The sequence below is a fragment of the Geotrypetes seraphini genome, chromosome 4 (genome assembly GCF_902459505.1).
Source record: "Geotrypetes seraphini chromosome 4, aGeoSer1.1, whole genome shotgun sequence".
Lineage (NCBI taxonomy): Eukaryota > Metazoa > Chordata > Amphibia > Gymnophiona > Dermophiidae > Geotrypetes > Geotrypetes seraphini.
In genome coordinates this window covers 325,914,105-325,934,617 of record NC_047087.1, presented here as the reverse complement: position 1 = coordinate 325,934,617, position 20,513 = coordinate 325,914,105, and the positions used below count along the sequence as shown (strand labels likewise).

The window sequence follows — 20,513 nt, the reverse complement described above, 5'->3', positions numbered from 1 at the left end:
CGGTCCCATAGCTTTGTTCACCTTGAGTCTTGATAGCTCATCATAGACACTGCTGGGCGTAAACTCGAAATTTTGAAATGGGTCTTCCGAGCTTTCCCTGGTCGACAGCTGAGGGCCGGATCCCGGAGCCTCGCAAGTGAAGACCGAGCAGAAATATTCATTTAAAAGTTTGGCTTTATTGGAGTCCGATTCTGCATAGTTCCCGTCGGGTTTCCTAAGGCGTACTAATCCATCTGTGTTTCTTTTTCTGTCACTAATGTACCTGAAGAAGGATTTATCGCCCTTCTTGATGCTTTTTGCAAGGTTCTCCTCCATTCGGAGTTTGGCCTCCCTGACTGCCGTTTTGACCGCTTTTGACTTGGCCAGATAGTCTTCCTTGGATTCTTGCTTCCCTGATTGCTTGTAGAAGATGAACGCTCTTTTCTTCTTTTTTATGAGGTCTGAGATCTCCCAAGAAAACCACTGTGGTCCATCCATGCGAAAGAGAAGTCTCAGAAGCAGGCCGACCCCAACGTGCGGGGCCCACCAGGACAAACAGATGTAAGTCAGTAGTGGCCCCAAGGTATCTCAAAAGACGATGCCAGATAGCCAGAGACCGCAGAACATGGACCAGAGACGTGGAATCTGAAGGAATAGAAGGCCGGCAACCGAACTCCACTTTCGGAAGAAAAGAAGGCACAGTCCTCAAAATCACCGCCGACTCTGCGATGTGGAGAAAAGGATCTCTGCATGACAAAGCCAGAAGCTCCGACACTCGCTATGCAGAAGTGACGCCACCAGGAAGACTGTCTTAATGGTAAGATCTTTCAGAGAGATCTCATCCAGGGGTTCATAGGGCGGACGAGTCAGGGAGCGTAGGACCGAATTCAGACTCGACGGCAAGGCCATCGTAAGGGAGGCCCCAGCCTCCCTGCCCCCCGCAAGAACCGGACAACAGCCGGGTGAGAAGCTAGAGAACCCCTGAATGAAGAGGGACCCAAACAGAAGAGGCCCACAAACTGAACACGTAGAAGGAGAATGTCAGACCCTTCCTGAGGCCAGCCTACAGGAAGTCCAGAACCGGAGCCACCGAAGGAACCCAAAGGGTCCACCTGGAGCCCCGCACGCCAAGCCGAAAACACCCCCAGGCGTTCGTGTAGGCCGAGACCGGCGACTTCCGCTTGCATTGCAGGAACATGACAATAACCGCAGAGGACTAACCCCTTGTCATTAAGGCTGCCCACTCAAGCGCTAGACCGCAGGACCAAAGTGGTCCAGATCTTGAAGTGCCACCCATGGAAAGAGCATCCGAGCCTCCAATCCCAGTCGGGGACTCTTCGCACTCCCTGAAGGCAGACATAGGCAACAGCCGTTGCATTGGCTGAGAACACACAAACAGCCATCCTGTGGAAATACACTTGGAACCGTAGCGGAGCTAACCAATCGCTCGTAGCTCCAGCCGATCGATCGACCATCGGCTCTCTCTGACTCAGACCTGTACCGGGATGGACATGCAAACTGCTCCCCAACTGGAGAGACTCTTGACCTTAGTTAGGGTCACCCAATCCAAGACCTGAAGAGGAAGCCCTGTAAACAGAGTGACTGGGTTCAACCACCACAGCATACTGCTGTGCGCCAACCCAGGCAGCAGCATCCCCATCGCAGCTCTCAGAGGATTCCACTTTTACAGAAGAGAAAACTGAAGAGGACGCAGGCGAGCTCTCACCCACGGATGGCGTCCATGGTTGCCACCATGAGACCCAACACCTGCAGGTACCGCCAGGCCGGCAGAGCCGGGACCGCCAAAATGTTCTGAATCGCACTCTAGAGGTTCAGAATTTGGGATTCTGAAAGAAACGCCCGGTTCAACCCTGTGTTGAACCAGATACCTAGGTACTCCAATACCTAGGTTGGCACGAAGCGACCTTCTTCAGATAGATCACGTTCCAGCCAAGACACCATTAGGCGAACCACCAAGTGGCCCTGCTCCCATGAGGGAGCTCTGACCAGCCAGTCGGTGAGGAATGGATGCACTAACACACCCAGAGATCGCAGAAGGGCAGCCACCACCACCATGAACTAGGTAAAGGTTCAGGGCGCCGATGCCAAACCGAAAGGGAGCACAGCCAACTGGAAATGCCTCCCTTGGAACACGAAACCCACAGGAATCTCCGATGTTCTGGGAAAATCGGGATGTGTAGATACCCTTCCGTGAGACCCAAGGAAGCCAAAAACTCCTTGGGTGCCACCGCTGTAAACACAGCATGCAACGATACTATCCGGAAACGTGGAACTCGCAAGAATGCATGCACCTCCATGAGGTCCAGAATTGGTCTGCAATCGATGGAGTCCTTCTTTGGCACAACAAAGTAAATCGAGTATCTCCAGAGCCCAAGTCGCCCTGTGGAACCGGCTCTATAGCCGCCAGATCCAGCAACTGGCGCACCCAGTCCGGTTTGTCCTCAGGAGAGGACATGAAGAAGACCGCTGCCAGCCAGAAGAAAGGCAGTGGAAGACCTTCGCTGAGTACCTCCAGAACCCACTGGTCCGAGGTTATATTCAGCCATTCCAGAAGGAAGGCCGACAACCGCCCCGCGATCCGGGGAGGCCTTGCCAGAACCTTGGCATCATAATTCTCTTTTGGAAAGCACCGAAGGTCGAGAGTTGGGAGACTGCGGGTGCACTGTACCTCCAAGCGAGGCCTGTAGGAGGCTCTGAAACGCCATCCCACCACAGAGGATACAGCGTACTGCGAGGTACTCCTGAAATGAAAAAATTAAGCCGTCCTAGCCTCCTGGGCGGACAAGAACCAGGGCCAGGAAGCACCTGAGGCTAACGGTCTTGCACACTTGCCATAAGGTCATCCAAACCCTGGCTAAATAAAAGCAAACCTTTGAATGGCAGCTTGATCAGAGTAGCCTTGAATGAAGAATCCCCCGACCACTGGGAAAGTCATAACAATCTCTTAGCAGAAACTGAATAAGCTCCCAGCGTAGCGAAAACCGTCAAAATATGACAGAGGTTTAGTATGACATGCCCGGGCCACAAAGGAAGCGTCCGCTGCAGCTCGCACCCCTGTTGCAGCAGAATCAAAAGGGTACTTCAAGACAAAATCCAGCTTATGGTCCTAAACATCCGGCAGGACCATCCCTCCATCTGAGGGCAAGAAGGTACGTTTGGGGACCTGAGCCACCGCCGAATCCACCCATGGCGGGACTAGGAGCATGGAAAATGCCGAAGCCATGGGATACAATTTAGCCATGGCTCTAGCGTACTTCAGGAGACCCTCAAGGGCATCCCAACCTCCAAGAGCATTTCTGCTGAGTCCTCTTGATCCGGAAATTCAGCGAAAACGGGCATGTGGAACACATGATCTAACACTCCGCCTGAACTGCAGTCGGAATCAAGTCCCAATGTCTGCAGGGATTCAGAGATAAAATCAGGAAGGCAACTGGACTTAGCCTGCGCACCATTTGATACTCTCCCACAGCGTGAGAATTAGTGTTCTGGGAATCCCCAAGATCCGCTAGGCTAGTCACGCAGCGGGACCCGCTGAGAGAAAGCAACAGCTTAGAAAGTGATGCAGGTACCATGACAATAGCGGGAAGTTGCTGCTGATGTTCAGGCATACCAGCAAGGATCAGAATGACATGCTGGAATCCAAAGGCTGTACAGACTGCCGCACCGCAGTCTGAAAGGGAGACACAGGCATAGCCCACTTTCTCATGAAGGCCTGAGACAACATATCCACAATTTCCGGCTGAAAATAGTCCTTGGTGGCCTGAGCCGATCAACAGGACTCAGATTTGAAATTGTCTAAAGATCGATGAGACTTTCCCTGGAACTGCGCCTGCATTTATGCGAAAACGTCCTCCTCGCACAATTGCGGCATCCCGGATGCTGGAATTGCAACTCTGGCGGCAACGGAGGAAAGCAGGTCCTCTCCAGAGGAGGAAAGTGCAGAATCCACACACCAGATACGTCCCCGACGGGCTGCGGCACATAGAATACGCGGCTATGCAACCGCAAGCCATCTGCCAGATTTACGACATGAATCCATGCCATCCTGTCCTGAGGTGGCCATCTGTGAAGTTTGGAGCAAAAACGAAGCTTCTAAGTCCAAAAAATAAAGTTTTAAAAACTTTAAAGAAAATCCAAGATGGCCGCCACAGGTGCCGATTTTGACATAAAAACGGCCGTTAAAAACGTAGGAAAATGCTAAAAACTGTGATTTTAGGATTTTACTGGTGGGGGACCAGGGCATACAGGGAAACCTCCTAAAACCCCGAATTGAGAACCCCCCAAAATCGGTAAACTCTATGACTCACCTACCCCACAGATACATGTGCTGCAATGTATTTCAATGGCAGCCAGCATTACACAGTGCAAGCAAAGGGAGATCATACCTCAGGAGCTGATTAAACTGGATATTTCAGATCTTCTGGCTGCCTCAACTTCCCTGCCACCTCAGACCCCGCAGGGAAATCAGGGAAGACACGCGGCACGGTTGCGATCCCGGCGTACCTCCTTAGAACCACAGCAGCCTGCATTCTACCCCTTTGCGGACGAACCAGGGGAGAGATGGCTCCCGAACATGGAGACCCGATTCAATCCGCAGGCTGTCCAGAGGGCTTACTGCAGTTTCAGGCTTACAGAGCACCCTCCAGAAGCAGACAAACGTTAACATGTCTGCGATCTCCCGCCAAAGGATCACTCGCAAGGAGTTGATCCGCAGCACGTGGGCAAACCCACAAAAAAATCAAAATAAGACTAGAAAGTGAAAATAAATCACGAGCAGAATTAAACTGAAGCAAGACAGGAATCCCAAAGGGGAGGGATCTTTTAGTTGCCCTGCAGCTGAAGCTAATAGGGATACAAGATCCCATCCGTTCAGCATCCCGAGAGCTTGTACAAGAAGTATATTTTGCAGAGGATGGATGGATGGTGGAGAGGGTTACCCCACCTATATAACTGAGGCTTTTTCTTTCGTTTTGCTAAGAAATCAGCACTGCCCTGGTAGCTTGTGTGCTTGGTAGTTCCTAATATTCCTGGTGGGAGTTTTAGTTTTGTTTGGATGGTATTTATTACCCCCAGCCTCTTTTTTCAATATTATTGTAGATCACAAATAATCAATACATCTCATTGTGTACTTAAACCCCAGAAATAATCTCTACATTTTATTTTAAAAATCCTGCTGGATTCTCCAGCGTTAATATGAGCATCTCCCACTATCTGATGCACCCGTCTCACACAAAAAACACTGTCTTTCTGCTTTCCCTGACCCTGATCTATTTAAAATTTGATATACACGCATTGTCAAAATTTCAAAGCTTATTACAATCTAAAATAGGGAAAACAATACTATTCATAGACACCATATTAGACAAACATGTAAGTGGCAGGACTGCTACAAAATGGAAGAGGGGAGGAACTACAATAGTTATAGTAAAGAAAGAACATACTGTATAAGGAAAAACATAACCGGGTTGTTTGAGGGTAAGATTAAAAAAGCAAAGAGCCTGATAGTTTTCAGTGACAAATACTTCCAAAATATTTGACTACTGGAGCTTCACTATTGAGATTGTAGCTCCTGTTAAAAGTAAAGTAATGAGATCTACTAAATTTAATCCTTGGTATATTGAACAGCTATGAAAAGAAAACAACATTCTAGACAATAAAGGGATGATTCTATAAATGGGCATCCTGTCTGCAGGTGGTGGTAGGCGTCCTACCACCGTCTGTCAGCCAATTGGGATGCTTATTTACCCCCCTCCCCCCCCCCCCCGAGAAAGGCCGCCTACACAGTAGGTGTTTGTCACGGGTGCAGAGAGAGGCCTAGGGACACTTAAGCTCACGACTTTCAGAACTATAGACATAATAAATAGTAGTAGTAGTACTTTTTAAAAGAAGACTTAATATCGTTATTAAAAAAGTTTTCTTCTAAAAATTGTCATTCATCTCTTTTTGTTTCTACAAAAATGGGCAATATTTTTATTATGCCTATTCCAAAACAACAAAACAGTGATCTTTCTCAACCATCTAATTTTAGACCGGTAGCCAATATTCATCTGTTAACTAACCCCACCCCCCCCTTTTATAAAACTGTAGCATGGTTTTTAGCGCCAGCTATGGCGGTAATAGCTCCAACACTCTCAGAATTCCTATGAGCATCAGAGCTGTTACAGTCGTGGCTGTACCCGGTTTTGTAAAAAAAAAAAAAAAAAAAGGGGGGGGGAGGGGGTAAAATTACTAGAGTGTCTGGTAAATAAACAGCTAACAGAATACATACAACAATTCTCTTGTTTATAATAATAATAATAACTTTATTTTTCTATACCGCCATAGTCAGGTGACTTCTAGGCGGTTCACACTGTAAGAAGGCTGGACATTCAGCGAATAACAAGGTCACAATACAATACAATAAGTCAACATACAATACAAGACAAAACAAAACAATACAATACAATACAATGAGTGTATACAACACCGTATAATATAATACAACGAGTCTAAATATAATACAATACAATAAGTCTAAAGACAACACCATATATAAGTCTAATACAGTATCGTACAATGAGTCTAAATATAATACAATAGTGAAGAGGGGAAAGTTACAGATTGGGGTTCAATGGGTAATGAGTAACTGAGTATTTCTTTAGAACTTCCATTTGAATTGGAGTACTATGGATAGCGAATATCTGAGTACATGAGGGGCATCTTGAGAAAGAAAGAAAGGCGTTTAAAGGGAGGGGAGTCCTAGTGTGGGAGGGGACGATTTTAGTCCGTGAATTTTTCGAATAGGGCGGTTTTGATCGATTTGCGGAATGCACTGTAAGACAGGTTGGGTTCGTTTATGTAGTTTTTCAGCCAAACTTGCTGTCTGTTCGCTTGGAACTTAAAGGTTCTATCCAGGAATGATTTGTATCTGCAGCCCGTAATCTTTGGGTATGCAAATATGTTTTTGTTTCTGGTCGCTCGTGTGGGGTTGTGTAGGATGAAGTGAGTTTGTAGGTATGAAGGTGCTAGTCCCCAGACTTGCTTGAAACAGGTGCAAGCAAATTTGAATAGTATTCGCGCTTCAATTGGAAGCCAGTGCAGCTTTTTATAGTAGGGGCTGATGTGGTCGTTTTTTCTTAGTCCGAAGATTAGTCGAACGGCGGTGTTTTGTATTAATCTCAGTTTTTTTATTGTTTTTTGTGGGATGCCCAGGTAGATGATGTTGCAGTAGTCAAGAATGGATAAGATCAGTGCCTGTACCAGTAACCTGAATGATGTTGGGTCAAAGTATTTTTTTATGGTCCTTAGTTTCCATAGCGTGTAAAAACATTTTTTCACTAGTGAGTTTGTGTGGTCAGTCATAGTTAGGTGTGTGTCTAGGGTGATACCAAGTATTTTTATGTTATTAGAAATTGGGTATTCGTGATTGTTTATTTTTATCGATGTTCTCGTAATTTTGTCATTAGGACTAGCCAGAAAGACTTTTGTTTTTTCTGCGTTTAATTTTAGTTTGAAATTGGTGGTCCATTTATCGATTTCGGTCATTACGTTTGAGAGATTGTCTACAATTTCTTTTGTGATGTCGTTTAAGGGGATTAGGATGGATATGTCGTCTGCGTAAATGTAGTGTATTAAGTTTAGTTTTTGTAGGAGGTGGCCTAAGGAGGCGATATAGATGTTGAAAAGTGTGGGCGATAGGGGGGAACCTTGAGGCACGCCTGATGGGTTTTTCCATGGTTTGGAATAATTTCCATTGCTGATTACTCGGTAGGATCTGTTTGATAGAAATTCTTGGAACCATTTCTTTGCCTTTCCAGAAATTCCTATTATTTCAAGGCACAGTAGCATGATATCATGGTCTACCAGGTCGAACGCGCTGCTGAGGTCTAATTGTAGAATTAGTGCGCTTTTGCCTTTGCTAAAGAGATCATAAAGGTGGTTTAGTAGGGAGGCTAAGACAGTTTCTGTGTTGTATCCTTTCCTGAATCCTGATTGGTGTTCACTAAGGATGTTAAATTTGTCCAGGTAGTTTACTAGTTGAAGGTTGACCAATCCTTCTTGTAACTTTGTGAAAAGGGGAATGTTTGCTATGGGTCTGAAATTGGATGTCAGAGCAGAAGAGGTTTTCTGATCTTTGGGGATTGGAGTGATTAGTATGTGTCCCAATTTTTTGTTTAGTGTTCCGCTTGTGAGGGCGGATGTTAGCCATTCAAATAGTTCTTTTTTAAATTCTAGAGGGGCAGCTGACATGATTTTAGGGGGACATGCATCAAGTAGACAGTTAGATTTGGTGTATTTGTTGAAGAGATTTAGGAATTGATGCCAATTTGGATATTCGAGGTGGTCCCATATCATGTCTACTCTGGTGTCTTGGTCGTGAGGTTCGAGGTATTGAAGAGCATTTGTTATGGTAGTGGGTTTCGACCTAAACACATTACTGAATTGTTATTGTTAACGTTAACATCAAGATTAAAATATTTGGTTGAGATTGGGTCAATCTATATTACTACAATTTGATTCAGTAGATCATTCACTATTAATAAGTAGATTAAGTGATTTGGGTTTGTGTGGATGAGTTATTAAATAGTTTAAGGAATTTCTTACAAATCGGAGCTAATGCGTAATCAAGAATGGAATTTACTTTAAAATTGGAGTTCCACAGGGGTCTTCTATTTCTCCTGTACTTTTTAATATCTTTATGAATTCTGTGCAGACATTGGCTCTGTCGGGTGAAAATCCTGGGATATTGGAAATTTATTTATTTAGTCATTCAATTTTTTATACTGTTCTCCCAAGCGAGCTCAGAACAGTTTACATGAATTTATTCAGGTACTCAAAAAATGTCAATATTAAAATCAAGGATTGTATTGAATAAAAGGATGTCATGGATACAGTTAAGGGGAATGGTTAATCTGATGGCTGGGTTGATGGGCAGTGGAGAGCAGGGTTATGGACTGAAGACTATATCAAAAAGGTGGGTTTTCAGTCTGCTTTTAAACAAGGGAAGGGAAGGAGGGACTTGGCGGACAAACTCGGGTAATTTATTTCAGGAATAGGGGCAGCTAGAGGAAAGGAACGAAGTCTGGAATTGGCAGTGGAGGAGAAGGGTACAGCTAAGAGCAGTTTATCTGAGGAACGGAGTTCTCAGGGAGGTTTATAAGGAGAGAGAAGAGAGGAGAGATATTGAGAGGCAGCAGAATGAACACACTTGTAGGTCAGAAATAGGACATAGGATATAGCAACACTAGAAAAGATTCAAAGAGCTACTAAGATGATAAAAGGGATGGAACTCCTCTTGTGTGAGGAAAAACTAAAGAGGTTAGGGCTCTTCAGCTTGGAAAAGAGACAGCTGAGGGGAAGTATGATTGAAGTCTACAAAATCCTGAGTGGTGTAGAATGGGTACAAGTGGATTGATTTTTTTACTGCATCAATATTTACAAAGACTAGGGAACACTCAAAAGTAACAGAGAAATACTTTTTCACTCAGAGAACACATTGCTAAAAGATGTGGTAAGAGCAGTTAATGTAGCTAGTTTTGAAAAAGATTTGAACAATTCCTAGAGGAAAAGTCCATTGTCTGCTGTTGAGATAGACTTGAGGGAAGACACTGCTTGCCCTGGATGGAATGCTGATACTATTTGGGGTTTTCCCAGCTGCTTCCGACCTGGATTGGCCTAAGTGAAGATGAAATACTGGGCTGGATTGTCCATTGGTCTGACACAGTAAAGCTATTCTTATGTTCCTAAGTTCTTACCTGATAGACCCAATGAATCCAGACAGTGCAATAAAATACAGTGAACAATTAAATCAAAGGCACAACTCTAATCTAATTGTAAAACCAAGGCATTTCATCTCTAAGATAGAAAACATACAAACATGATGGCAGATAAAGGCCAAATGGCACATCCAGTCTGCCCATCCGCAGTAACCATTATCTCATCCTTTCTCTAAGATAGTGTTTCTCAACATGTGGTAAGCGTACCCTTGGGGGAACACGCCTGTTGGGATATGTGGCCTGTCAAAGTACCCCAAAAGGCTCGCCAAATGCGTTTAAATTGACGCCCCTGGGGAGAGTCCAAATCCTGTACGTGCAGACATTCCAGCTTGAGCAACGTAAACATTTGCATTCTCCATTGAGAAAGGAAGGGGGAATTCTGAGAAAGCCGATTAAGTAAGATAACTTTTTCCCCCATCAATACTGTATGTTGCAAAAAGGAATGGTAGCCACGAAGAACAGTGAATAAAAATCAAAGGATCTAGTTTTAGTCCACAAGTCCAGATGGAAGATACAAAAGTAAGTAGACCTCTCCAAAAAACATATGACCCAAAGTGGCCAGAACAGATCCACATTTAGGGTATGCTCCAGTCGGAGAAAGTACACGGATAACTTATAGCAACAAGCTACTATTTACAGCTTGCTGGCATTTTTCAAACTCAGCTTCAACATATAGGTCTCCTTTTACAAAGCCGCGCTAGGGCCTTAATGTGCAGAATAGAGCGCACTAAATTGCCGCACACACTAGTCTTTGGAACATGCGGTAGATTTCTGGCTAGCGTGCTTTAATCCGGTGCGTGTGTTAAAACTGCTAGCGTGGCTTTGTAAAAGGAGCCCATAGTCTAGTTGAAAATTTGCTTAAGGTATTACTATGTATTGATGATTCCACTGAATATATATTGGTCTCTCTAATTTTTAATATAATTTAAAAACATATTCAAATGCTATTTAACCATCATTGGCATACTAAAACAAAATTTTAATGCAGGTTACCTGACTAGCCAGTGAGAGTATAAATGCCCAGTCTTCCTGCCATTGTTCTTCCCGCAAAGAGAAATGCAAACCAAAGCTCTGGGAGTACCAGGACTCCCACTCTTTCCAGCGAGTGTAGAACCTGTGCAAAGATGAGAAATTCATTAAATTTTAAGAAAAGACTCCAGGAACCACACTAACTGCACAGTAAAAGAGGGAAACCAGCAAGAAGACAAGTGATCCATTATGAAGCTTAAGAATTATGGAAAATTTATGTTTCTTACCTGATAATTCTTTTTCCTTTACAGTGTTCTCCCTAGCGTGTTTTAGCCGGACGCTCTGCCCGGCTAATTTAGGTGAGCGCCCGGCTGTCATCTTGCATCTGCAGATTTACAAGCATTCCTGCTCATCCCACCATCAGCATCGAAGCTGCGTGCCAACCCTCTTCCCTGCCCCTACTCCTTCACCGTAAGTAGGGAGGGATAATTTAAATAGCGTTTGTGGTGCACGGCCTCGAACGCTATGCAAATTACCCCTCCCTGCTGACAGTGAAGGAGTAGGGGTGGGGAAGCAGCGGAGGTAAGGCCCCGCCCATTGCGAGGGCCCCGTGTGGAATAATGCTCTGGTCTAGTACAAATGGGAAGCTCAGCAAAACAGATTTTCAAGTTTTCAGCAATATCATTAGGATTCAGCATTCTGGAGGGCACAATTAGCCTCTGCGTTAACATTTGTGAATCCCAGAGCCTATAAAAGTAGAGAATGGGAAATGCACCAGGAAGATGGATATGTAGGGAATGTTCATCTTAAACCATTAAACTGGATTTGACAAAAAAAGCACAATTCTTCCTGATACATTGTGAAACGGTATTGGCGCAAGTAATTAACCCTTTTGCATTTATTGGTCTACAAGAGAGACTACTGTGATTGTGAGTATAGCGCTCCCCCAAAATAAAAAATCAATCAAAAGCTATCAAATGGAAAACTCATAGAGACACTGGATCTGGACACCAGGGGCAGGGACAGAAATTGACCTTGAGGAATGGTGGGAAAGCAGACTTGAAACAATAGGGAGGAGGACGACAGGGCAGATGCTGGACCAGAGGGGGTAGAGAGTGGAAACACCCTGAACCGAGGAGAGAGAGATGCCAGGCCCTGAGGAGGAGGAAGACAGAGAGTGAGAGAGACAGAAAGACCTGGATCAAAGGTGGGAGGACTCAAATGTTAGCAGAAGAAAGATAGAAAGGAGAGGCAGAAGAGAGGGGGCGGATGTTGGACTTGGGGGTGTATAGAAGGAAGAGAAAGAGAGACAGAGACTGCAGAGAGGTGAAAAGATTCTGGACAAGAAAGGGAGAAAGAGAGAGGTAGAGAAAGACCTGGAAGAAAGGAGAACAAATGCTGAACATGGGATGGGGGAGGGGGAAGTTGTAAGCAGAAGAAAGGCAGAAAGAGAGAGGCCTGGACCAAAGGGGAAAGACAGGAGGCAGATGCTGGACTATGGGAGGTGCAGACTGAAGAGGCAGGCGGGGGAGAGAGATCCTTGCAGGAGAGAACGATCCTGAGGAAGAACAGAGAAATGCAAGATCATAACAGAGGAGGGAGAGAGGAGACATGTTGCCAATAAGGGTGGAGAAGAGAGGAAGAAAAGTTGAACTCATGGAGGGACAGAGAGAGATGTTGGTTGAAGAAGGGAATGAGGTCTGGAGGAGAGGAAACATGCAAGAAAAAAATGTTGGATGCACAGTCAGAAGAAAGTCCAACCAGAAATTAATTAAATCACCAGACAACAAAGGTAGGAAAAATTATTTTATTTTCTATCTAGTGATCAAAATGTGTCAGTTTTGAGAATTTATAATCTGCTGTCTATAATTTGCACTATATTTATCTACTTTTCTAAACTAAACCAAAACATAGCCTTATATACCGGGTTTTCAACCATGGGAAGCTCGACACAGTTAACAATAAGTTAATTTAAAAAAATGCTAAAGTAAACAAAGATTAATTTTCAAAGTGTTTAGCAAATAGAAAAGTTTTCAAGGATTTATGAAAAAATTGGAAGGAACTGAGACACCTCAAAAATAAAGGAAGATCATTCCATAATTGGGAAAATTTTAAAGCCAAAGAAAGGCTGAAATTCTTGACTCCTTTAATTCCTTTCTTGGAAGTTCTACAGTTGTTACTGAGGTGACATTGCATACTTTACAGTCATCTGCCTTGACCTCTTTGAAAAATAAAACAAATATAAATGACAATTAACATTTTCTCTGCATACAGTGTGTTTTTAAAAAAAATTTTGTGCTTACCATTATGAATTAATAAGAAATTGCATTACAATTACTACTATTATAATGGGAGTGGCGTCAGGGATGGAGCTTGAGCTGGGATACTCAGTTGGTATTTGTTAGACTTAGGGGGATGTTGGCTTGAAGAAGTTGAAAAACATTGGTCTCTAGGTGACTATGGAGTTCACTCAGTAAGGGTCCCTTTTACAAAGCCACAGTGGTGATTCTCCCATGGCAAATGCACCAAAGTCCATTCAATTCCTATGGGCTTCAGTGTATTTGCTGTGGCAGAATTGCTATCACAGCTTTGTATAAGGAGCCCTAAGGCAGGAACTACTGTGTCTGTGCTATGTCTTGAAAAACAGATTGCCGGGGATGCAAACATGAGTTTGAAGTTGGTTGAATACCACTCTCTCAAGTACAGTAGTTTTGAAAGAAATGGAAGGTTTGATACTGGCCAATAGTTATTTGGAATAAGGATCTGCATTACATTTTATCAAGGGTGGCTTAAATGCTACTGGAACACTGCCTAAGTGTCAAACCTTAAAAAAAGAAAGTCATATTGAGCATTGGAAAATAATTAATTACAATTAACTAAATTAGTGCACATTTAGGGATCTTTTTACTAAGGCGTGCCAGCCGTTTTAGCGCATGCTAAACGCTAACGTGTCCATAGACTATAATGGACACGTTAGCGTTTAGAATGCACTAAAATGGCTAGCACGCCTTAGTAAAAGGACCTTTTCATTTTCCCCACCACCAAATTTCCCCGGCTGGAAAAATTTCTGGGAGAACACTGCTTTAGTCCCAAAAGATCTGTCAAGAACGTGTGGGTTAAGTCTATTGACCAGTGGATGGAGAAAGAGAATGAAAGTAGTTCCTTGTGATTTGCTCCAAGACTATCATGAACTCTGGAACTTTCAATATTTCACATGTCAAAACATACAGAAAAGAAAGCATGTAATAAGCCTTGAAAAAATAAAGAGCTGCCTAATTCTTGTGAAGCACCTGTTCAAAGTACAGAAGATGAAGCCGGGGAAAAAGAGGATTGGCACCTTATACACTATTTTAGAGTGTATATTTTCTACAACTACTGGCCACAGGTAAGGTAGCAGGAATAAAACCCATTAATAAGATGGTCTAAGCAACAGCTGAAGAAAGGTCAGATATGAGGTGTTCAGTTGTGAGAAGGTACTAGGGTCTGCAAATCATTTTCCATGATGTAGAGAAGTTGTAACCAAGGTGAGAAATATATTAAACTAGTCTTTAAGCCCGTTACATTAACTGGTGCTAGAATATGTGTGTGTGTCTGAATTTATTTATTTCTCTCTCTCTCCTTAGCCTATTTCTGTATTTCTTTCTTTCTGTCTTTATTTTTCCTCAGCTGTCCACCACCACCCCTTGTCTGCTCCCGCTGTCCATTCTCCCTTCCTTTTTCTTCCCCTGTGTCCACCACCACCCCTTCACTGCTCCCTTATCCAGCAGCAGCGCTTCTCTCTTTGTTTAACTCCCCCCGTCCAGCAGCACCTCTTTCCTGCTCCCCTTGTCCAGCAGTAGGCCTCCCTTCCTTTTTCTGCCGCCACTGTCCATCAGCACCTCTTTTCTACTCCCCCTGTCCAGCAGTAGGCCTCCCTTCCTTTTTTTGCCTCCCTCCGTCCATCAGCACCTCTTCCCCTGTCCAGCAGTACCTCTTTTCTGTTCCCCCGCTCAGCAGTAGGCCTCCCTTCCTTTTTTTGCCCCCCTGTCCATCAGCACCTCTTCCCCTGTCCAGCAGTACCTCTTTTCTTCTCCCCCTGTCCAGCAGTAGGCCTCCCTTCCTTTTTTTGCCCCCCCCATCCATCAGCCCCTCTTCCCCTGTCCAGCAGTACCTCTTTTCTACTTCCCCTGTCCAGCAGTAGGCCTCTCTTCCTCTTCCCCCCCATCCATCAGCACCTCTTCCCCTGTCCAACAGTACCTCTTTTCTACTTCTCCTGTCCAGCAGTAGGCCTCTCTTCCTCTTCCCCCCCATCCATCAGCACCTCTTCCCCTGTCCAGCAGTACCTCTTTTCTGTTCCCCCTGTCCAGCAGTAGGCCCCCCTGTCCAGCAGTAGGCCTCCCTTCCTTTTTTTGCCCCCCCCGTCCATCAGCATCTCTTCCTCTGTCCAGCAGTACCTCTTTTCTACTTCCCCTGTCCAGCAGTAGGCCTCCCTTCCTTTTTTTGCCCCCCCCCCATCCATCAGCACCTCTTCCTCTGTCTAGCAGTACCTCTTTTCTACTTCCCCTGTCCAGCAGTAGGCCTTTCTTCCTTCCCCCCCCGGTCCATCAGTACCTCTTCCCCTGTCCAGCAGTACCTCTTTTATATTCTCCCTGTCCAGCAGTAGGCCTCCCTGTCCAGCAGTACCTCTTTTCTACTTCCCCTGTCCAGCAGGCCTCCCTTCCTTTTTTTGTCCCCCTTCCCGTCCATCAGCACCTCTTCCCCTGTCCAGAAATACCTCTTTTCTACTTCCCCTGTCCAGCAGGCCTCCCTTCCTTTTTTTGCCCCCCCATCCATCAGCACCTCTTCCCCTGTCCAGCAGTACCTCTTTTCTGTTCCCCCTGTCCAGCAGTAGGCCCCCCTTCCTTTATCTGCCCCCCCTGTCCAGCAGCACCTCTTTTCTTCTCCCCCTGTCCAGTAGGCCTCCCTTCCTTTTTTTGCCCCCCCCATCCATCAGCACCTCTTCCCCTGTCCAGCAGCAACCCTTACCTCCACTGACATCCGCTTGAAGCCGCGGCCTGCAGGCACCGACAGTTTCTGCGGCCTGCTCCGACTCCCTCCTCGCTTGCCATCCCCCCCTCCCACCCGGGGAAGATTGATGCGTTTCGGCAGCCTCCTGTCTGTGAGCCGCCCGCCCGTGGTCCCCGGCCCGTTCGAGAGAGGAGCTGCGGCGGGCGGGTGAGCAGGCAAGAAGGTAGATCCTGGCAGGTGAGCCTGTGCCCCCCCTCTCCGAATCAGCGGCAGCAGTGAGGAACTCTGGCGGTGAGTGACAGCGAGGGGGGAGTTGCTCCGTGTTCTGGCCTGCCTTCGTGTTCGAAAATTGAATTCGGCACGGAGGCACACCTCACGGCGCCAGGAATCACGGAGTTTCAAGAGAGCATGCGCGCTCTAGGGTTTTATTATTTAAGATTCCTGTAAACCAATGAAGGACGTGTGGTTTTAGATCCATGAGGTCTGTCAGGGTCCATGAGGTCCGTGTTTTATCCCTTCCCAAATAAGACAGTCATAACTAGGTTTCGAATAACATAGCTGGTTTGATCTCCTCTAGAACTGATTTGTTAGTTCTTCTGGTGGTTCAAGGCACACATAAAATCCTTCTCCAACACCAAAGCTCAAATGAATCAATCTTCTTTCTGTCTTGTTTACTTAGTGTCCAGCTTTCGCATCCGTAAATGACTACTGAGAAAATGAGTGCATGGACAAGTCTGATCTTCATTTGGAGTGTTATTTCCTTGCCTTTGAATACTTTGTCTAGAGCAGTGGTTCCCAACCCTGTCTTGGAGGATCACCAGGCCAATCGGGTTTTCAGGATAGCCCTAATGAATATGCATGGAGCAGGTTTGCATGCCTGTCACTTCCATTATATGCAAATCTCTCTCATGCATATTTATTAGGGCTATCCTGAAAACCTGATTGGCCTGGTGGTCCTCCAGGACAGGGTTGGGAACCACTGGTCTAGAGCATATGTGTCAAACAGAAGGCCCGCGGTGCAAATGCGGCCCTCAGTGACTGTGTGCCTTATACTAGACCAGGGGTGTCCAACCCGCGGACCGCAGGCGGCTGGCTTGAGGGCTAAGCAGCGCTTTGCTAATTGTCGCCCCCAGGTATTTACCTTAAGAACATAAGAAGTTGCCTCCGCTGAGTCAGACCAGGGGTCCATCGTGTCCAGCAATCCGCTCCCGCGGCGGCCCATCAGGTCCATGACCTGTAAGTGATCCTTTGTCTAAAACCTTCAGGCGGCTCCCTCCTCCACACTGCCGCAGTCATTTCTGTGAAATAAAAGGGACAGGCTAAGTGACTGTCCATTTTGTTTCACTGTCTTCAGTGAGTAGATTCAAGCGTGCTTTTTGCTTTTATTTATCTTCAAGAACTCTTAATGTAACATCATGTTGAGTGCATTCAATTTACACGATAACACTAGGGCTGCTGAACAAGATATTGACTTCTGTTAAGACTCCTGATGCAGGCTGTATATGCTGAGACACATATGTGTTGAGTCTTCGTGTGAATAAAATCTGTAGAACATAGAGTCCGCCTTCGCTGTTTTTTCTTTCTTCTCAATTGTCAGAAGGGTTTTTCTCCTGCATTTGTTTTTTTCTATATAAAACAATTTATCATGATCTTACTTATCATTTCTGAGATATTGAACCTAAAGTTCACCAGCACTTTCCTCATTAGGTTCCAACTACAGGAGTTGCCATTGAAGCCCACTCCAGACCATATGAATCTATCTTGTAATTTGTGGGACACAGAATGTAAAAGTTTGCTCAGCACTATCCTCATGTTCAAGTTACTGGAGTTGCTATCAAAGCCCTCTCAAGCCCATCCTAAAATGGACTGCCATATACAAAGCACAGAATGTATAACTCTGTCTAGCACTGGCCTTAGTTAAGAACATAAGAATCGCCATACTGGGACAGACTAAAGGTCAATCAAGCCCAGTATCCTGTTTCCAATAGTGACCAACCCAGGTTCCAAGTACCTACCTAAATTCTAAATAGTAAAACAGATTTTAAGCTGCTTATCCTAGGAATAAGAAGTGGATTTCCCCAAACCATCTCAATAATGGCCTATGGACTACTCTTTTAGGAAATTATCCAAACCTTTTTTAAACCCCGCTAAGCTAACTAATTTCACCACAGAATGGGTTCAGCCGGGTGAGAGCTTGCCTCACTAATTTGCTTGACTTCTTTGAAGGTATGAACAAACATGTGGATAAAGGTGAGCAGGTTGATATAGTATATCTAGATTTTCAGAAAGCTTTTGATAAAGTTCCTCACGAAAAGCTCCTGAGAAAATTAAAGTGTCATGGGATAGGTGGCAAAGTTAAGATGTGGATTAGAAATTGGTTATCGGATAGAAAACAGAGGATAGGGATAAATAGGAATAGGGATTTTTCTCAATGGAGGAGAGTAAACAGTAGAGTGCCGCAGGGGTCTGTACTGGGACCGGTGCTATTTAACTTATTTATAAATGATCTGGAAATTGGAACGATGAGTGAGGTGATTAAAGTTTCAGATGACACTAAACTGTTCAAAGTTGTTAAAACGCATGCAGATTGTGAAAAATTGCAGGCAGACCTTAGGAAATTGAAAGACTGCATGTCCAAATGACAGATGAAATTTAATGTGGACAAATGCAAAGTGATGCACATTGGGAAGAATAACCTGAATCACAGTTACCAGATGCTAAGGTCTACCTTGGGGATTAGCGCCCAAGAAAAGGATCTGGGTGTCATCGTAGACAATACGATGAAATCTTCCACCCAATGTGCGGTGATGGCCAAAAAAGCAAATAGGATGCTAGGAATATTAAAAAAGGGATGGTTAACAAAACCGGTTAGAGGTTGTAAATTTAAAAGTCATCACCAATATCTTTTCTCACATCAAGCAGCACTATGGGGTAAAGACCTAGAACAATTACTTGTGCCTATTACCTATAGGGAATTCAGGAAACGCCTAAAAACACATCTGTTCCTGAAATACTTAGGAAATCAACCTATACAATCTTAGTCCTCAACAAACGATCTCTTGAACTATCAATCACTAAGTCTGTACTTTGTTTATTCCATTCAATCTGTAACATTTCTAATCATTGTAAACCGCATAGAACTTCACGGGCCTGCGGTATATAAATTGTTATTATTATTCAGTGTTCTCCCCAGAAATTTTTTCCAGCCGGGTGGCATGAAAAAGTAGCTGGGTGGGGCGGGATGGGGAAATTTGGTGGTGGGGAAAATTAACCCCCTCTTTTACTAAGGTGCGCTAGCATTTTTAGTGCGCGCAAACCCCTGCGCTATGTGGGAAAACTAACACCAACTCAATGCTGGCGTTAGCATCTAGCGCGCATGGCAATTCCTCCGCGCGCTAAGCGAACACTAAAACCACTATCGTAACTTAGTAAATGGAACCCTAAATGTGTAATATTTTTATTAGTTAATTATTATTATTATTTTCCAATGCTCAATATGACTTCCTTTTTTAACGTTTGACACTTGTGCCAGAATATTTTTACTAAATTTAAGAAGTATTTGCCCTCTTTCAAATGGTATAGAGGTTTAAAAAAGGGAAAGGCATTAATTGAAGTCATTAGGTTCAATCTAGCCATTTATTTCTGCATGAATTTAAACAACTAAAATAAAGATAAATATAGCTCATCCAGTCATACAAGAAAAGGCTCTACAGCAGGGGTGCCCATACTTTTTGGGCTTGCATGCTACTTTAAAATGACCAAGTCAAAATGATCTACCATCAATAAAAATGTTTTAAAAACACAAAGCACACTGTACGCAGAGAAAATGTTCATTATCATTTATATTCTGCACGTTTTCAAAGAGGTCAAGGCAGACGATTCTATGCAATGTCACCTCAGGAACAACTATACAAAAATAGACAAATATACCCCCTCCCTTTTTACTAAATCACAATACTGGTTTTTAGAGCAGGGAGATGCACTGAATGCCCTGCACTGCTCTCGATGCTCATAGGCTCCCTGCGCTAAAAACCGCTATTGCGGTTTAGTAAAAGGGGGCCATAGTGCAAAATATAGACAGTGGATATAAATTCTTAAAACAGACACATTTTGATCACTAAACTGAAAATAAAATCATTTTTCCTACCTTTTTATCTAGTGATTTCATGAGTCTGTTTGCACTTCCTTCTTCTGACTATAAATCCAATATTTTTTCTTTCTGCCCCTCCCCTTTTCTTTCTGTCTCTCTTTCTTTCTCTCTCCCCCTGCCTCCCCAAGCCATCGCGCCAATTTCTCCACTTCCCCAATTCTTTCCCTACCCCCTAAGCCACCATGCCAATTTCTCTCTGCTTCCACGAGCCAGGCTAGGAATGTACAAGCGCCGGACTCAAGACTTCACCTCTGATGTCAATTCTTACGTCGGAGAGGAAGTTCCAGGCCAGCCAGGCAGCGATTGGCTGGCCCAAAACTTCGTCTCTGACGTCAAAATTGATGTCGGAGGTGAAATCTTGTGAATCCGGCGCTTGTACGCGCCTGGCCAGGCTCCGGGAGGCAGGAAGAAAAAGACTGCCAAGGCAACGCGATCAACTCACATTGCTTTTGCGATCTACTGGTCGATCGCGCTCGACCATTTGGGCACCCCTGCTGTTATGGTATCCTGTCCTGACCTGAGGAAAGGGGTTTAGTCCCCAAAACACTGCCTTATTTCCATTTCCTATTTATAAACTTTAATCAATAGATAGAATACTACTTGATTCTACATAAAGCAACAAAAAAATTTTTTTCTACCTTTTGTCTTTTCTG

At 44.5% G+C, this 20,513-nt stretch overlaps 1 protein-coding gene across 3 annotated transcripts in view; it reads right to left on the bottom strand.

Moving 5' to 3' along the window:
* The window catches only part of ZRANB1 (zinc finger RANBP2-type containing 1), a 333,688-nt gene that overhangs the window by 32,485 nt on the left and 280,690 nt on the right, over positions 1 to 20,513 (bottom strand). For all 3 annotated transcript variants that reach the window (XM_033941145.1, XM_033941144.1, XM_033941146.1), the window contains one exon: positions 10,749 to 10,869. In XM_033941145.1, coding sequence (XP_033797036.1) covers positions 10,749 to 10,869 — 121 coding nt within the window. The remainder of the gene's footprint in view (positions 1 to 10,748; positions 10,870 to 20,513) is intronic.